This window comes from Lytechinus variegatus, chromosome 4 (assembly GCF_018143015.1).
Source record: "Lytechinus variegatus isolate NC3 chromosome 4, Lvar_3.0, whole genome shotgun sequence".
Classification (NCBI taxonomy): Eukaryota; Metazoa; Echinodermata; class Echinoidea; order Temnopleuroida; family Toxopneustidae; genus Lytechinus; species Lytechinus variegatus.
This window is the reverse complement of record NC_054743.1, coordinates 14,859,613-14,874,492: the sequence shown is the minus strand read 5'-3', so window position 1 is coordinate 14,874,492 and position 14,880 is coordinate 14,859,613. Positions and strand designations below refer to the sequence as shown.

At 34.0% G+C, this 14,880-nt stretch overlaps 1 protein-coding gene across 3 annotated transcripts in view; it reads right to left on the bottom strand.

The window, feature by feature from the left end:
* LOC121413468 (androglobin-like) overlaps positions 1-14,880 on the bottom strand; it is a 91,232-nt gene that overhangs the window by 30,474 nt on the left and 45,878 nt on the right. For all 3 annotated transcript variants that reach the window (XM_041606289.1, XM_041606291.1, XM_041606290.1), the window contains exons 17-26: positions 11,933-12,164; positions 11,494-11,557; positions 10,947-11,003; positions 7,961-7,975; positions 5,270-5,389; positions 4,522-4,554; positions 2,047-2,080; positions 1,314-1,478; positions 943-1,096; positions 361-475 (exon numbers count right to left, since the gene is read on the bottom strand). In XM_041606289.1, coding sequence (XP_041462223.1) covers positions 361-475; positions 943-1,096; positions 1,314-1,478; positions 2,047-2,080; positions 4,522-4,554; positions 5,270-5,389; positions 7,961-7,975; positions 10,947-11,003; positions 11,494-11,557; positions 11,933-12,164 — 989 coding nt within the window. The remainder of the gene's footprint in view (positions 1-360; positions 476-942; positions 1,097-1,313; positions 1,479-2,046; positions 2,081-4,521; positions 4,555-5,269; positions 5,390-7,960; positions 7,976-10,946; positions 11,004-11,493; positions 11,558-11,932; positions 12,165-14,880) is intronic.

The window sequence follows — 14,880 nt, the reverse complement described above, 5'->3', positions numbered from 1 at the left end:
CTCGCCTTGTAACCAGAGAGGCATGTGTTCGAATCCCACCACAGCCTAGCGTCGTTTGGCAAGGTGTTGATCCCCACTTTGCCACTCTCTACCCAGGTAATAAATGGGTACCCGGTAGGATGTGAAAGCCTATGTAGTATGCCTAGCAATTTAGTCTTGGAACTCTTGATGGAATGCTCCCAAGGGAGTGGAGAAAATGCAAATGTATGTGGGCATGCATCCGATGACCGGAGTAACAATATATCTATAAAGAGCTTAGAAACGTTTTTCTGATGTATTAAGCGCTATGTAAAAGTGGATTATTACTATTTTCTGATACAATGATAAATTCATTGAGTATCTCGTTCTTTGAAAGATTACCTTTGTAAGATGAGTCATGACTGTTTCCTCATCTCCATAGACAAATGGCACAGTGGAACAGAGATGAACATGGTATCCTAGAGGGGCTGTCATCATGAAACGTAGGACATGCCGCCTAAACAAATAAAATAAAAAGAATTTGCCATTTATAAAAAAATCAAATACACAAATGGAGGAAAGAATGTTAAACAACTAGTCAACAGTAAGTTCTTATATAAGTTCTGCAAAACCCCAATATCAGCAGAGTATATGTATCATCCAATATTGAAGAGCAACACTTGCTGCTCCATCTCTCTGTATGCCTTGACAGAACTTTGGAAGTAAAACTATTGAGCTATATCTTTAAGTTGTGAATCTTACAGGAATTAAAGTTAAGAGAAGGCAATGCTTCAGAAATAAGATAAACATGCCTTCCAAACTATTCTCCATTAACAAACAATATGGTTAGATTTACATTTAAATTACAGAGCTTACAAGGTTTGGAAGATCATGGAGAATTATGTTAAGCAAAGTCACACAACCACACAAACAGAGAGAAGCAATATATGCAGTGTCCTCAGGCCTTGGAAGGACAGTACTCACCCAGGAGGCAAGGTAAGAGCAGCAGCCTTAGTAAATGTGGAGCGAATCCTCAAGATAGGTTGTCCAACCACCAGACTCTTCCAGGAGTAAGGCTCAGCTACCAAGAGACCAGGTGTGGTGGGTGTCACAGGTGTGTCTTTGGGAGTTATGGTTGCTGAAATGGAAATAAAAAATAGCAAAACAGTGATTTTTCACTGCTTGGTCTCGGATATTCCAAAATTGAACAGGTTTTGTTTCTTAAATTATCAAGTAGGCAAGGCTAGACTAGTCTGGGTAAAAGCTAAGAATGACTGTCAAGAATGCATAATCATTATTAGAAATCAGAACCTTGATATTCATCAGTTAACAGCCAAATCTTGATCAGCACTCACCATCAGCCACACTGCTCGATCCAGCGATGGATTCTGTATCCTTGAGCTGATCCTTTCCTCTTGTAGAGCTATGGGAAGTCTTGGGTAGGTCCGCAGGAGGATCAAACCACTTGGACAATGATGAGAAGCTTACAATGATCTCAGTAGGCTCCAGATTATCAACGACTGCCAAGTTCAGTGCGTCAAGGATAATTGATTCTGTATTTCATTTGCTATTACAATATGAAAGAACTGCCATATCAATCTCACTTTCACCCACCATCACTTACATTGAATCCTCTTTTAAACAACAATGGCTCGTTTCCTTCTTCCATTCTTTACCTCTTTATATCATGGGTAATTTTTGATAGGTAATTTGTGTTGACAATCATCCACACAGCAATTCAAAATGAAGGTAATTTGTAACTAATAATACCTATTAACATAATATTCAGAGAAATGGCGTTACACAACTATACCCTCATACCTGGCCATATTGGTGGGCCCCAGTATTGGTGTGGCCAGCTAAGCAGGAATGGACAGTACTGGAATTTGTCAAAAATGTAATATTTATATAGGGCCACATTTTCAATGAATTTATAAAACCCTTTTCATTGTACATTAAATTTGACCAAAATTATTTTTATCCATCTGACAACCTGTATGCTGTTATCCATTAGGAAATCATCAATATACTTTTCATTCTCAACATCTATTTGTGAAACGTATTTCTGATGCTGGTTGCAAAGGATACACATGTAATGAGGAGATCGATCATCTGTTGTAGTCTATAAATAGAAAATGAAAGATAAATTATCATCAAATTGAACTAGAATATAATTCAATTTTAACATCAGGAGAACTAACTAATAAACATTACCTATTAAAGTTTTATATAGAAACCATATTATGAAAATAAAATACAAATGAAGCCATACCATCAAAGTATGAGCCTGGTATATATTCATATTTCCAATTTTGTCATATTTCCATTTTACAAGGTATTCTCAATGGCCTGTATTCTAAAAGCTGGTTTAATAGATTTGACATTTAATTTTTTTTTTTATAATATAAGAGTTAAAGTGGACTTCAGAATATGAGCTAATGAATCTAAGAAATCTGTGATAAAGGAAATAAAATCAGGCATAATAAATTTGTAAAAAATCTTTAATGAATCTTTGATAATGTAGATTGAGAATAACATATTTCATAAATAAAAGTGAATTATTTTTGTGGTTGATAGCAAGCTTAGAAAAGCAGAAATAACAGGAAAGCATTCTTTCGATTTGATGTTCACATGCTTTAAAAATAATTCTATTAAAGAAAATATAATGCATGCGGACAGTCTGTGAGGTGATACAAGTGCTCAACTTGGTAATATAAAAAGAAATTCATACAGAACTTGATGATAGATAAACTAAAATTCTACTGAAAAAAAGTTGACTTAAACTACTGAAAATTAACTTGACAAGTACCAGTAGTTGTCCCATCTATAAACAATTCTTTTTATGATCTGTTATGGACTTCTCCATGGATCTAACCCATTTTTATTTTACAGCATTGCTTATATCCTGAATCCGCATCTGTACATTAATGAATTTCAAGTGACATTACAAGAGAATAATGGTCAAATTTTATTTCAAAGCTATAAGTCAGAGACAGTGACAGGGCATTTTCATTTCTATGTCTGCATAATGAAAAGCAGCTTTAATAACCAATGAATGAGAACTTTTGAAATTTACAGACAGAATGTTTTTAAAGCCATTCCAACTCAATAAGTACAGTATCAACACCAAATTGCAATTCTTTATCACATTTTTTTAAAGAAAGGAACAATAGGATATCCTATTTGAAAAAGCAAGTTTGTAAATATGTTACATTTTAAAAGGTTTAACAACAATTATTTAGACAAACTTATTGGGGGAACCCATCCCCTCCCCCTTATTTATTCATAATGTTTGGCTGAAGGCATCAAGAGTCAGGAATCCCTCAAGCATTTTTTTCAATGTTAATTCTCCTTTTTCAGCAGAAATTACGGTAAACAAAGGGGAAATAGCGCTTTGAATGATGCTAAGCTGGATTCCTGCCTGTAAGATGCAGCAAAGGCAATAAAGTAGTAACACTTAGTGACGTCTACTTAGAGACTGTTGCAAGTTTCATGTGCATCTGTTTTTGAAGCATTCTACTCTTTGTTTTTTTCACTGTAACTAAAATGATAGGACAAGCACTGTATTTATTTAACATATTCTGTATTGATGTAAAAAGATGAATCATTAATAAACCTATGGAGCATTATAAACCAGACATGAGAAGTATTGGTTCCCTGTATATCAGAAATTAATCAAATTCATGCTCAGGCTGATGTACTGCATGCACAAGTACTATACTAAGCTCTATAAAATAACATGGGATCTACATCTCCCAATGCTTATAAATTGAGGGAGTGTATGACTGAGTACTGGATATCTGAAAAGTATATAAAACAGGCCAAAAGAAAGACAACTGTATAAAGGTATCAAGGGCCCTTAACACAAAACTTAATTAGTGATTGTACAGCTGATGTGCACTTGATTGCACTGATGGTCAATACATGAAATCAAGTATAACAAGTGCTAAGTTTTGTTTTAATAGGCCCAGCTATAGGACATGTTTGGGAAGAGAGATGTGCTGCAGTGAGAATCTTTAGAAAGGATGTTGGAAGCCAGTGTAAAATGCTTTTCACACTGTCTTTCTTAACCCCATACTATCTGCTTAGCCGGGGTTAACGCCTTAACCCTGGACTATCCCACAGCTCATGCATATTGATGATTTTACCATACAGAGCATGATTAACCTGCGATTTCGACTTCTCTAATTGGCTATTGCTTAGCCCCACTTTTTCTTAGCCAGGTTTTGTTTCATACTGCATCTCTTAGCACCACAATTGTGGTGCTAGCACCACAATAAGCCGGCTAACCCTGCTTTTTTGCAGGGCCAGATAGTACCATACTATTTACCGTGCTAGCCCACTTCGTTTAAAATGTAGTGTGAAAAAAAGTGGGCAAAGCTTAATCCCGGGAAATTGGTGGGGCTAAGGCCCCCCCCCCCCTTAGCCCCACCAATTTCCCAGGGTTAAGGAAAAAAAATACAGTGTGAAAAGCATGTAAGAATACTCCATTAAGCACCATGTGAGAGTGATTGTAAGAATGTGACAAGAGTGAATGATATGATCTATCTTTGAATCTTTCACCTTATGGCCCTCAATGTTCAATGCTGCTCCTCGCTATACATATAGGATAGGAGAAGAAAACCAAAATCAATCGCAACACACGTCAATTGGACATTAGATTATCGTGAACACAAATTTTCTTTTTTTCAAGAAAAGGATGAAAAGGAATATTCAAAAAAATTTGAACCGGATGAATAGTGAATAGATGACAATGTAACATCAAATGTTATCTCACAGACTCACAGAGCAAAAAACATACACAAATATAATTTTGGATCCCCTCCCTGAATCGTCAGGGAGGATAAAATGTTACATAACTATTCACATAATTTTTAATGTTGCAAATAGTTGTAATCATTTGTAAACGTTTCAAATCATTTGTAAAACACTTCTAAACCACAACCTTACAGCCACACTTTATGATTCTTGATGACGGCAAACAAGATTTCCTTTATTTACAAACACTCGCCGTTCAGTGAGATACACCCTTCGCACGGACTGATGCACACCAGGGGTTTTCCCTTCCATGCAATGGCAATTAGTGTGCATCATTAATGTCGCAAACATGCAAAACCACTATATTGCCACATATCGTTCCCCATTAATATAAATGCAAAATAAAAAAAGAAACGTCTTAAAACCTCAAAGTTTACAAAACAAGAGGTGATATATCATTGACAGACCCAATATTGTCTATGCACTGAAATTTCAATGTCATGTAGCAGTGCATCTCCTAGTTGCCATGTTGTCACAGTTAAATGAAACTTACATGATGTGGTGGTGATGGACTGAAGGGCATCCTAGCAGGAGTCTGGGAGGTCATCGACCCACTGGGATTGGCTGGACCACCGGGAGCAGCAGACTTCTTTCCAGCAGTAGCTTGTACATTCTACAAAGATGAATGAGGTGGAATATTATGATGCAATGGGTTCATTCATATTCTATTGAAAGCACTTGCAACTATTCAAATATCTTGTATTTTTCTTTTAAAACATACTTTTGCTTTACCTCTTGTAGTAAAGCAAGAAATCTGGTATGCATTCCAATTTTCAATTGTCTAAAAAAAGAAGGCATTTACATACATTGATTGTACTTGTAACCGACTATCTTTTACCTCATTATAAATTAACTTTTTATAACCAACTTTTGATGTTCTTTTAACCCTAATACTCCCGGGGGGGGGCCATAATGGCCCCCCCCTCAACAATTTTCGCGATATATCTGCTGCGCGAAATTTTTTCACCTCGCAGCTCACTGACTTTTTACATTCAAGTCTCGCGCAAATTTTGAGACCAAATTTGTGACGCCCGGGTACGCGGTTACGACATTACGCAACATTATGCAAGTGCATGTCAGACCCAAAATTGCTCATAAACGTGATTTCATGTACAAATCCAATGCAAATTGGGTATTTAGCCAAAATTCATAAATGTTTCATTATTTCTACTTTTACTGATTAAACTTAATTAATTTTGCCTTGTTTATGATCAGAATTATGTCTGGAACAATTTCCATTGAAAAAACAATAAAAAACAAAAAGTAAAAAAACAAAGAAATACATAAGAAATTCATAAAACAATAAAATACATAAGAAATTTATTTCCAAACCAAAGTTTTTTTGAATTACGATTGTTAAGAATGCTACAAAGAAAATTTTTACCAAAAATTAGCATTCTAGGAGCTTTATTTAGTGAATTAGAGCAAAAAGTATGATTTATGCATAAATTAGCATAATTAATTCATATAAAATAAAATCTCATTATTTTGGAAAATTTTACCATACAGCCTTGTAGATTACATCGCACACTACCAGCGTGCAAATTTTTGCGTCGCTCGCGCGATCGGCGGCCGAGATCTTAAGGGGGGGCCATAATGGCCCCCCCCGGGAATGACAAGAATCAAAATACCCCGGGAGATTTAGGGTTAATACAGGAATTAATCTAACATGCAATTTACTTCAATCTTATTCACTATAAATACAAAAGATATATATCTATATACATTTATATCAAATTTGATTTAGTAAACATCCTTCTCACATGGAAATCATCAAGCACTATATTGATCTTTGAAACAAATACATCTGTCATATGCAATTTATTTGGTTGAAAAATGCTCTAAATTATATCCAATTATTTCTCATACAAAGATTTGATGCCCCCCAGCAAAAAAAAAAATAATCTATTAAAAATCTTGAATAAATCTGTAGCGCTTTGTAAGTTCTATTGTGGAGATACACATAGGTTAAAACAAGGATTATGACAACACAGACATAAACACAGTCCTAATAGATAACACAATCAGAAATTAATAACATAAAATCAATTAGCTGCAATCACCAAAGGAGATGACATGAATAATCGATACTGAACAAGTTTGCATGCAACTCGTTCAATTCTTCATTTTCATTGTGATTTGAAGGAAAAAATCCAAACCAAGCCTACATGTTTTAAGCATATTGTCATTCACAATGAGGTTATCACATTAATATTTGTACAATTCCATTAAGTACATACGCCTGTGTCCCTGAAATACACGGGGCAAATCCTGAAATAATTTGTCTCTATTTTCTAGTTCATGTGAAAGTTGTGTGCTCTCAAATTATCATGGCCAGACAATTTTGTGAAATGAGTAAAATATAAAAACAATTGATTATTATTACATGAAATATCCCACTTTTTTATTTCCCATATCCATTTCAGAATGCAACACAAATGGCCACTTGACGGCAGATGGCACACTAAAGGCCAATTATGTATATAAACAAACAATTTATATGATATGACATGAAATAATATTTGTATGAACCATAACCAAGCACCAAGAAAGTTTAGACATCAAAAGAAAAGAGTGAATAAGTACCAACAGAATCAAGAAGAAAATATCAAAAGCACAAACATTGGAATTGAAGATGTACGAAACATGATGTGAAAATACTTTGGAATATGAATAAAGTAAGTAATGCTAAACAAACTTACTATATGTATCTTCATTTTCTAGTTCCATGTACAACCCCCCCCCCCCATCAAAATGTAGGGACCAAAATTGATATGTGGATGTTTGCTTCTACTACTCTTAAATTGCACTATTACAAACAAATTTGCTTCTATTTCATCTCAAGTTAGAAATGAGAGGTTGCTGTACTGTTTAATCTCATTTATTGGTATTCTACATTACAATTTTTGATCTAATCTCGTAATTTTTACCTTATGTTATGCCCATTTATTTTTTGAAAGGAAGACAAAAAAAGCAAGAACTGGTGATAGAGAATAGAGATGAAAAGCACTATTTGAAGTATGAAAGATTGATCAGATGGTTACCACAAGAAAAAGAGAAAGAATTTAAAGAGCAGTGTCGTGCCACAATATCCAAACTCAGCAGTGTCCAACTAAAGTATATAAGCCGTCAAATATTTTAACCTGAGGTAAACTTCAAAGAAAACATTTTATATAAATCATACCTTGCCTGCCATTTCCTTTTGAATTCATCAAATAATTGTTAGCATTTGGTGAAATGGAGATACAATGAAAATGGACAATCACATAATTGATGAAACAAATGATATTTTCGTGGTTGTGTGTATCAGGGGGGGGGGTGGTGTAAGGTACTTTAACAGAATTTGAGTCATGTTTAGCCGCAGCTTTTAGTGAAAAGTACACTCAGCATTCAATTCTCCAGTTTTGTTTTAAACTAGACAAAATAAGGGATTTGAAAGAATGCACAGTGAAGCCGTGGACATGATCTTTTGTTAAAACACCTAAACACTGTACAAAAAATAAAATCACAATATGCAATATTAAGCCCACATACCAACTATATAATATAATGATTTTAGACAAATTTAATAACCCGTACATCCCGGTTTGTATAAAATGATGGATTATTGCAATGACTTGTTTTGCCTGATAACACAGCTGTATGAAAGACAGGTATAGCAGCAACAGGTAAAAAGCAGCCTCAAAATATAGGTTACAAGGAATTAGAAATATTGAAATGTGTGTGACCAATTGCTCATTGTTTCAGCTTTAGATTCCTGGAAAATCATGCCTTCATAATTATTATTTTCATAGACAAAGTAGAAACTAGTGTCATAGAAAGTTTCTTGCTTTTATTTATTCTTTTTTTTCAAATCATAATTTTTGCAATTTCTTTCCTTTAATCTGAATTAGGAAATGAAATATCTATAGAAAACCCGAAAATATACAATACTTCATAGATTTGGGCGTTGTGGAATAAAACAACCAACTGAATGAAATCAATCTGTGTCTATACTCACTAAACAATTTTAATCAGAATAAACCTGTAATAATGAGGCTGCATATCTTTATGTTGCTATTAAAGCATAGCATATCCATCAAGTAAGCATATATGTGCATTAAGTTTAGCAATGTTAACACAAATTTGCACCATCGATTCATATTTGGATGGTGTGTTTACATACAGTGTCAGCCAATATGTCAATGTTTGTAGTAGTTCTCTTCCTGGAAGATGTTGTAGTGTTCTGTCATTAATGAAGGAAATGGAAGATTTAAATCAGTCTTTGGGACAAATCTTTTTCACCCGGGCAAGTGCCAATAATAGGGTAGATTATATTCACTCAAAAGGAAAAAAAATTGATATTTTAGGGGAAATATGACTGTATCAAGAAAGTTATCAGCAAAATTGAATTTTTGGGTGTTTTTATTGACAGAGATATTAAGAAAATTTAAAATAGCAGTTTTGCATTTTTACAAGATTAAAAAGAAAAATCTACAACCGTCCATTTGCTACTCTATTGTACGATTTTGCTATTCCATTTCCTACTTTTTATCCAGATATACTTTCCTATATTAAAGTTTACTGTTAATTCAATGTCAGTGGGCTATCAAGGGAACGTGCTATACATAATACATAAAACATCTGTCCTTATAATAGTAGCAAATGATCATAACATTTTCTTTTAAGTTGGCTTGGAATTGGTAAATCAATCAAACAAACAATTCAAACTACTAGATAAAGAAAATGGAATTTTGCACTGAGATGTATTCTAATAAACTCCACACAAATCTGTAATTAGTGGGTGTCAAACAAGTAAAAAAAAATACATGTGTAAAGTCAAGTGCACTCTGTAATGCAAAATGTGTCTACTTTATTCACATGTACACACACTGTTGTGAATTAAGATTATACTGGAAGCATAACTTTCAAACTGTGTGCATTAAATATATGGTTAATAGCTGTGGAATAAGACATTGCATGTATTAATATGTATCAACAAATCATATCACTTTTATACCCTTTTTACACAGGATTTTCTTAACCCCGGACTATCGCTAACCCCGTACTATCCTTAACCCCATACTATTTTTTTTCCTTTTTCACACATGCCAAATTGTTATTGCTAACCCTGGATAAGTAATGCTTGCTTTTTACACATGAAACTCGCTAACCCCGGACTAGTGGTTTTTGTCGATCATTCGTAGTACAAGTACTTCACTCGGACACTTTTTACACACGCTACAATTTCCTTAACCCCGTACTATAGGTGGGGCCAGATTGCCATTTAGTCCCACCTATAGTACGGGGTTAAGCTTAGCCCACTTTCGTTTTACACATGCGATCTTAACCCCGTACTATTGCTCTTAGCACCGCAATTGGTGGGATAACCCTGCTTTTTTGCAGGGCCAAATAATCCCGTACTATAGGTGGGGTTTTGCAAAAATGCTGTGTAAAAAGAAAGTGGGCTAAGCTTAACCCCGTACTATAGGTGGGGCTAAATTGCCATTTAGCCCCACCTATAGTACGGGGTTAAGGAAATTTTAGCCTGTGTAAAAAGGGTATTAGATAAAATGCTTGAAATAATATTCTAAAGACAATGCACATCATATATAAATGAGTAAAAGACGGTAGGTGCTAGTGCTAAGACTATTACATTACAATTCCTGGAGTTGATTGAGTATTACTGTTTAGCAGACATCTATCAAATATATAAATTATTTTTACTGTGTAACAAATATAATGCTGAAGTGTCATCATTAAAAGCACTGCAAATCTATTGTGAAAGGCAATCTAATTAATGCTCCAACAAGATCAATTCATATATAGCTTAAAACAAATTATTGTGAAAGATATTGTTGTTTCTCTCTGAAAAAAAATGTGTTTTTTGTGGGTGTATTGGGGAGGCGCGGGGCAATAAAATGAGGACTGTATGGTCTAATCATGAAACTTTGATTTCTAATGACTCTTGTATGTGGGAACAGATTTCTTTGTCTTTTTAAAATCAAGCAATATCTTAACATATATTCCTCTGTACAACAAAATCTCAATCTTGTGCATGAAATGAAAGGTAAACTACAAATCATAATTGCACTTAAATCAATCTACAGATGGCGTATAAGTAAATGGCAATTAATGAGTGGTGTTTAGTGTATTTGTGCAACAAACTTCAGTCAGTGATAAGAACATACTGGTTCCTTGACGCCTCGGGCACTAGATGGATGAGCGACCACGCCCGGTAACTCACTCTGGTAGCATTGGAAAGGGAATGTATCAGTCAATTTGAGTTTGGAAGAAAATCACTAGATGCTATATACATGTGTTATAAAGGAATGTCCTCTCATAAAAAAACTTACATGTATACAAAAGAATATAAAGCTTTTTACTATTTTAATTACATAATTTTTCCAGGAGTGCCAATTAGAGAATTGATAAAGTTGATCCCCCCAGAAAATGAGTTATTAGATAAATGCCCATTTGGGGGTCTTTTTGTCCAAAAGGTTTATTTTCATATAGTTTTTATGTTAAACAAGAGCAATATCCTTGTTTGTTCTGAAAAGATAATATAATGAGCAAAACTTTGGGATTCAATTACCTTTTCTAGAAGTATTTTGTTTTACATTTTTAATTTTCAATTGATGCGATCAATAAAATCTTCCTAAATTAAAGAAATCATCTTATGTAAGACATAGAGTGAAATAGAATCCAAATTTATGTAATCATAATTATTAGACTCACCTTCAGATCAGATACTTTGTGTGTGCACATATAAGAACTTGGCTTGTGGAAAATATACAGCGTCCTGCAGAGACAAACAAAACAGGAAAAATAATTCACTTCCTAGAAAAATTATGTATAAGAACATAGGTACCAATGTGGAGTCCTAGTAATAAGAAATGTATTTAAAAATAAACTTGGATTAAACTAAGACTCTAAAATCTTATTGAAACTTTCTTGATTATATTTTCAAATTTATTTTCAGGAAATTTAACTGATCCAACTTTCTCACCCCCCAAATAAAAGGCATGGGAAAAAATAAATTATACATATAAGCATTGAAACACATACTCTGAATGTAAAGAAAATTCAAATGATTTATTGATTGTTATATTGTATCAAATATTTACTTTTTACAATACCATTTTTAGAATAAAGAAAACAAAGACAATTCACTTACTTGAAGCATTTGCAGAAGTCTTCAAAGTCCATCCAGACTTTCTTATCGGCCTGATTGACCTCGACCTTGTCCCCTGCTGGAGTATCCCCATCAACGAACATCACTGACCCCTCCCCGAGGGCAGACCGGGGTACACCATCTGTCATAACGGAGAAGGTATCAGGGGGTTGGTCCATGTACCCCTCACTGGTACCGGGGGGTTTGAGTGCCCCGCCCAGCCCGCTGCCTCCATCTGTATGCATGTTTGGGTGTGGGAGTCGGGAGGGGGTATATGATATTTCGAGAAGGGGGTGTTGTGGGGAGTATATATATCAGTGTATATGAAAGGGGAAATAAGGGCAAAGAATGGGGAATAATAATGGGGGAATGATAATAGATGTTGCAAGGAGGGACTGTGATAAAATGTTTACTCATCTGAAGAAAATACTGGTATACAGTATAAATATATATATATATATATATATATATATATATTGGATATAATAAAGAAATGTATCATGAATTAAGGTAAGCTATATCTCATGAAATCTAAGGTAAGCTTGGTTACTTGTTTCCTTTTATTTTTAAACAAATATACAGAAATGTTCAGTACCAGAATTGAAGTAGTTACAATTAATCAAAAGATTTAAATGTACTTTCAAGATTTTACTTTTGTTGTCTATTACGATCAATATCTGTTTTCACATAATCAATTAATCAAGAAAATTCAAAGAAAGAGCATATCGTCATTCAAACTGAGGCTTTTTTTTAGTAATACTGCGAGAAGTAGAAAGTGTACTAAAAATATTGGATATAATGCATCATTAAATAGACAACTGCAAGAATCAAGAGATTTACATATTGTAAAAATCAGTAATTTATGCACACAGCAGAATTTTTCAAAGAAAATATAGAATGATAACCTTCGGAAATATTGTTTTATATAATGTTTAATTAGCTCTTCCACAGCAAACAGAAAAGGGTGAAAATAAGCACAAAATTAGAACGGACAGACTTTACACGGAAAATATTGAGCGATAATGTGAATGGTAACACAAGAAGGTGAAATACATGTACTAAAGCAGGTCACTATTATGGAAGTGAGTTAGAAGAGCGACAGCTCTTGCAGATGTTGAGGCTGCAATGATGATATACTGTATAAAATTAGTGTCAAATACAGAATGTATGATAGGGAATATAGCGGTGATACAGGGAGGGAGAGAATGTGTGACTATAATAGGGTCATAGTGCATGGGGAGATAGGACACTTCAAACATGCATACAAAGAGAGGCAGGTCAGAGGCAAAAAGGTCATTGCAATTTTCATGAAAAAATCAAATACTTGGATGTAAAATATGAGGTAAAGAAAGAGAGAGAGAGAGAGAGATAGAGACACAAACAGAAATAAATAGAAGAAAAAGAATGAGAGAAAGAGACATAGAGGGAATAGAGTAAGAGACAGGAAGACAAAAACATATGAGACAGAGAAAGACAGATAGAAAGAGTAGTAAACAAGAGACACTCATACGTCAGTTTCACTATATCATCTCAGAAGAAAAAGAGGAAAAATGCAAAAGTAAAGAAAGAGGAATTGTAAAGAACAAACAGAACAAGAAATAAATGAATTGTCAGATTTCGATGTTGACAGAGATATCTTGAAACAAATTTATTCCTTGCTGAAATTTGAATTTTTAAAGAGCACTCTTGCAATAAATTTTAATCAAAACAACTTTTCATATTTTCTTTAAAATTTAGGTGAAATTACTTTTGCAAAAGAAAGGAAATTGAAGGACATTAGGGCACAGCATGCAAGCTACAGAACAATTAGATTCAATGTGAAACATGCAATTTTCATCATCTAGCTTGTGCAATAAGATTTAGAAGATTAGAAAATAGTACCAAGAGTAATGCATTCTTACAAGTAGCTGTGAGAAATCAACCCTGGATACAACAATCTTAGCACGTTACCAACTGCGAGGCAAGCAGGAAGCCAAGGGGTCAGCAAAGGTCAGATCGGTGTCATAGGTCAGTGTAAGCTTTACAGAGGGTCATTAGACTAGTAAACATGATTATTTTATAATGATCAGTGAGTGAGGACCTTTAGGAGTGGAAGTAGTTTGAGCCAAAGGAATATACATGTACTTATTATTTTATTCTAAATATACTATACCTATAAAACAAGAATATATATGGTAGTAGCTGTGTCATATCGTTGCTGGGGAAACAACACCTTGTACTTTTTTTTTGGGGGGGGTGGATCACTTTTTCTATAAGTCATGTCCTTTCCAAATACCAACTTTTCATCTCTAAAAATGAAGCTGCATCTTGGCCATGTAAAAAGGAAGCCTATCCATTGGATACAGTACTGTGGCATTTTTTTTTCTACTGAAAATTTTCTTGGTTAAACACATGATTTTGTTTCCCTAGCACCGACACAAATGTAGTCCTGTGATAATACAAATTAATTTATCCATTTGATACATTCATTGACCTATAAGATTATAAAAATATGTATGTATTGCCACAACATATCATTTACTGCTCATCATCAGCTTGAATAGAAAGAGAATAGGTCAGAAAAATAGCACATTTCAATTCTAAACAGTGGGTATTACAAGTGCATTAGACGATTTTTTTTATCTACTGGTAGTTCTATTGTTGTGCATTTCTGTCCTTTATAGGGAAAATCTTTCCTATAATTTTTTTATGGGATTTCCTTTAATTGCAAAATTATCTATTGCCTTTACACATGCTTGCTGTATATTGTCTTAATAATACAGATGGATAAAAATAATCAAAGTCAAAATCACATTCATGAGCTTTCCTTCATTCTCTGAAGCATAGGTGAATTTTATTACAAACATTAATCGTTATGAATTGACGTTTAAAGGTCAAGTCCACCCCAGAAAAATGTTGATTTGAATGAATAGAGAAAAATCAAACTAACAAAACACTGAAGATTTCATCAA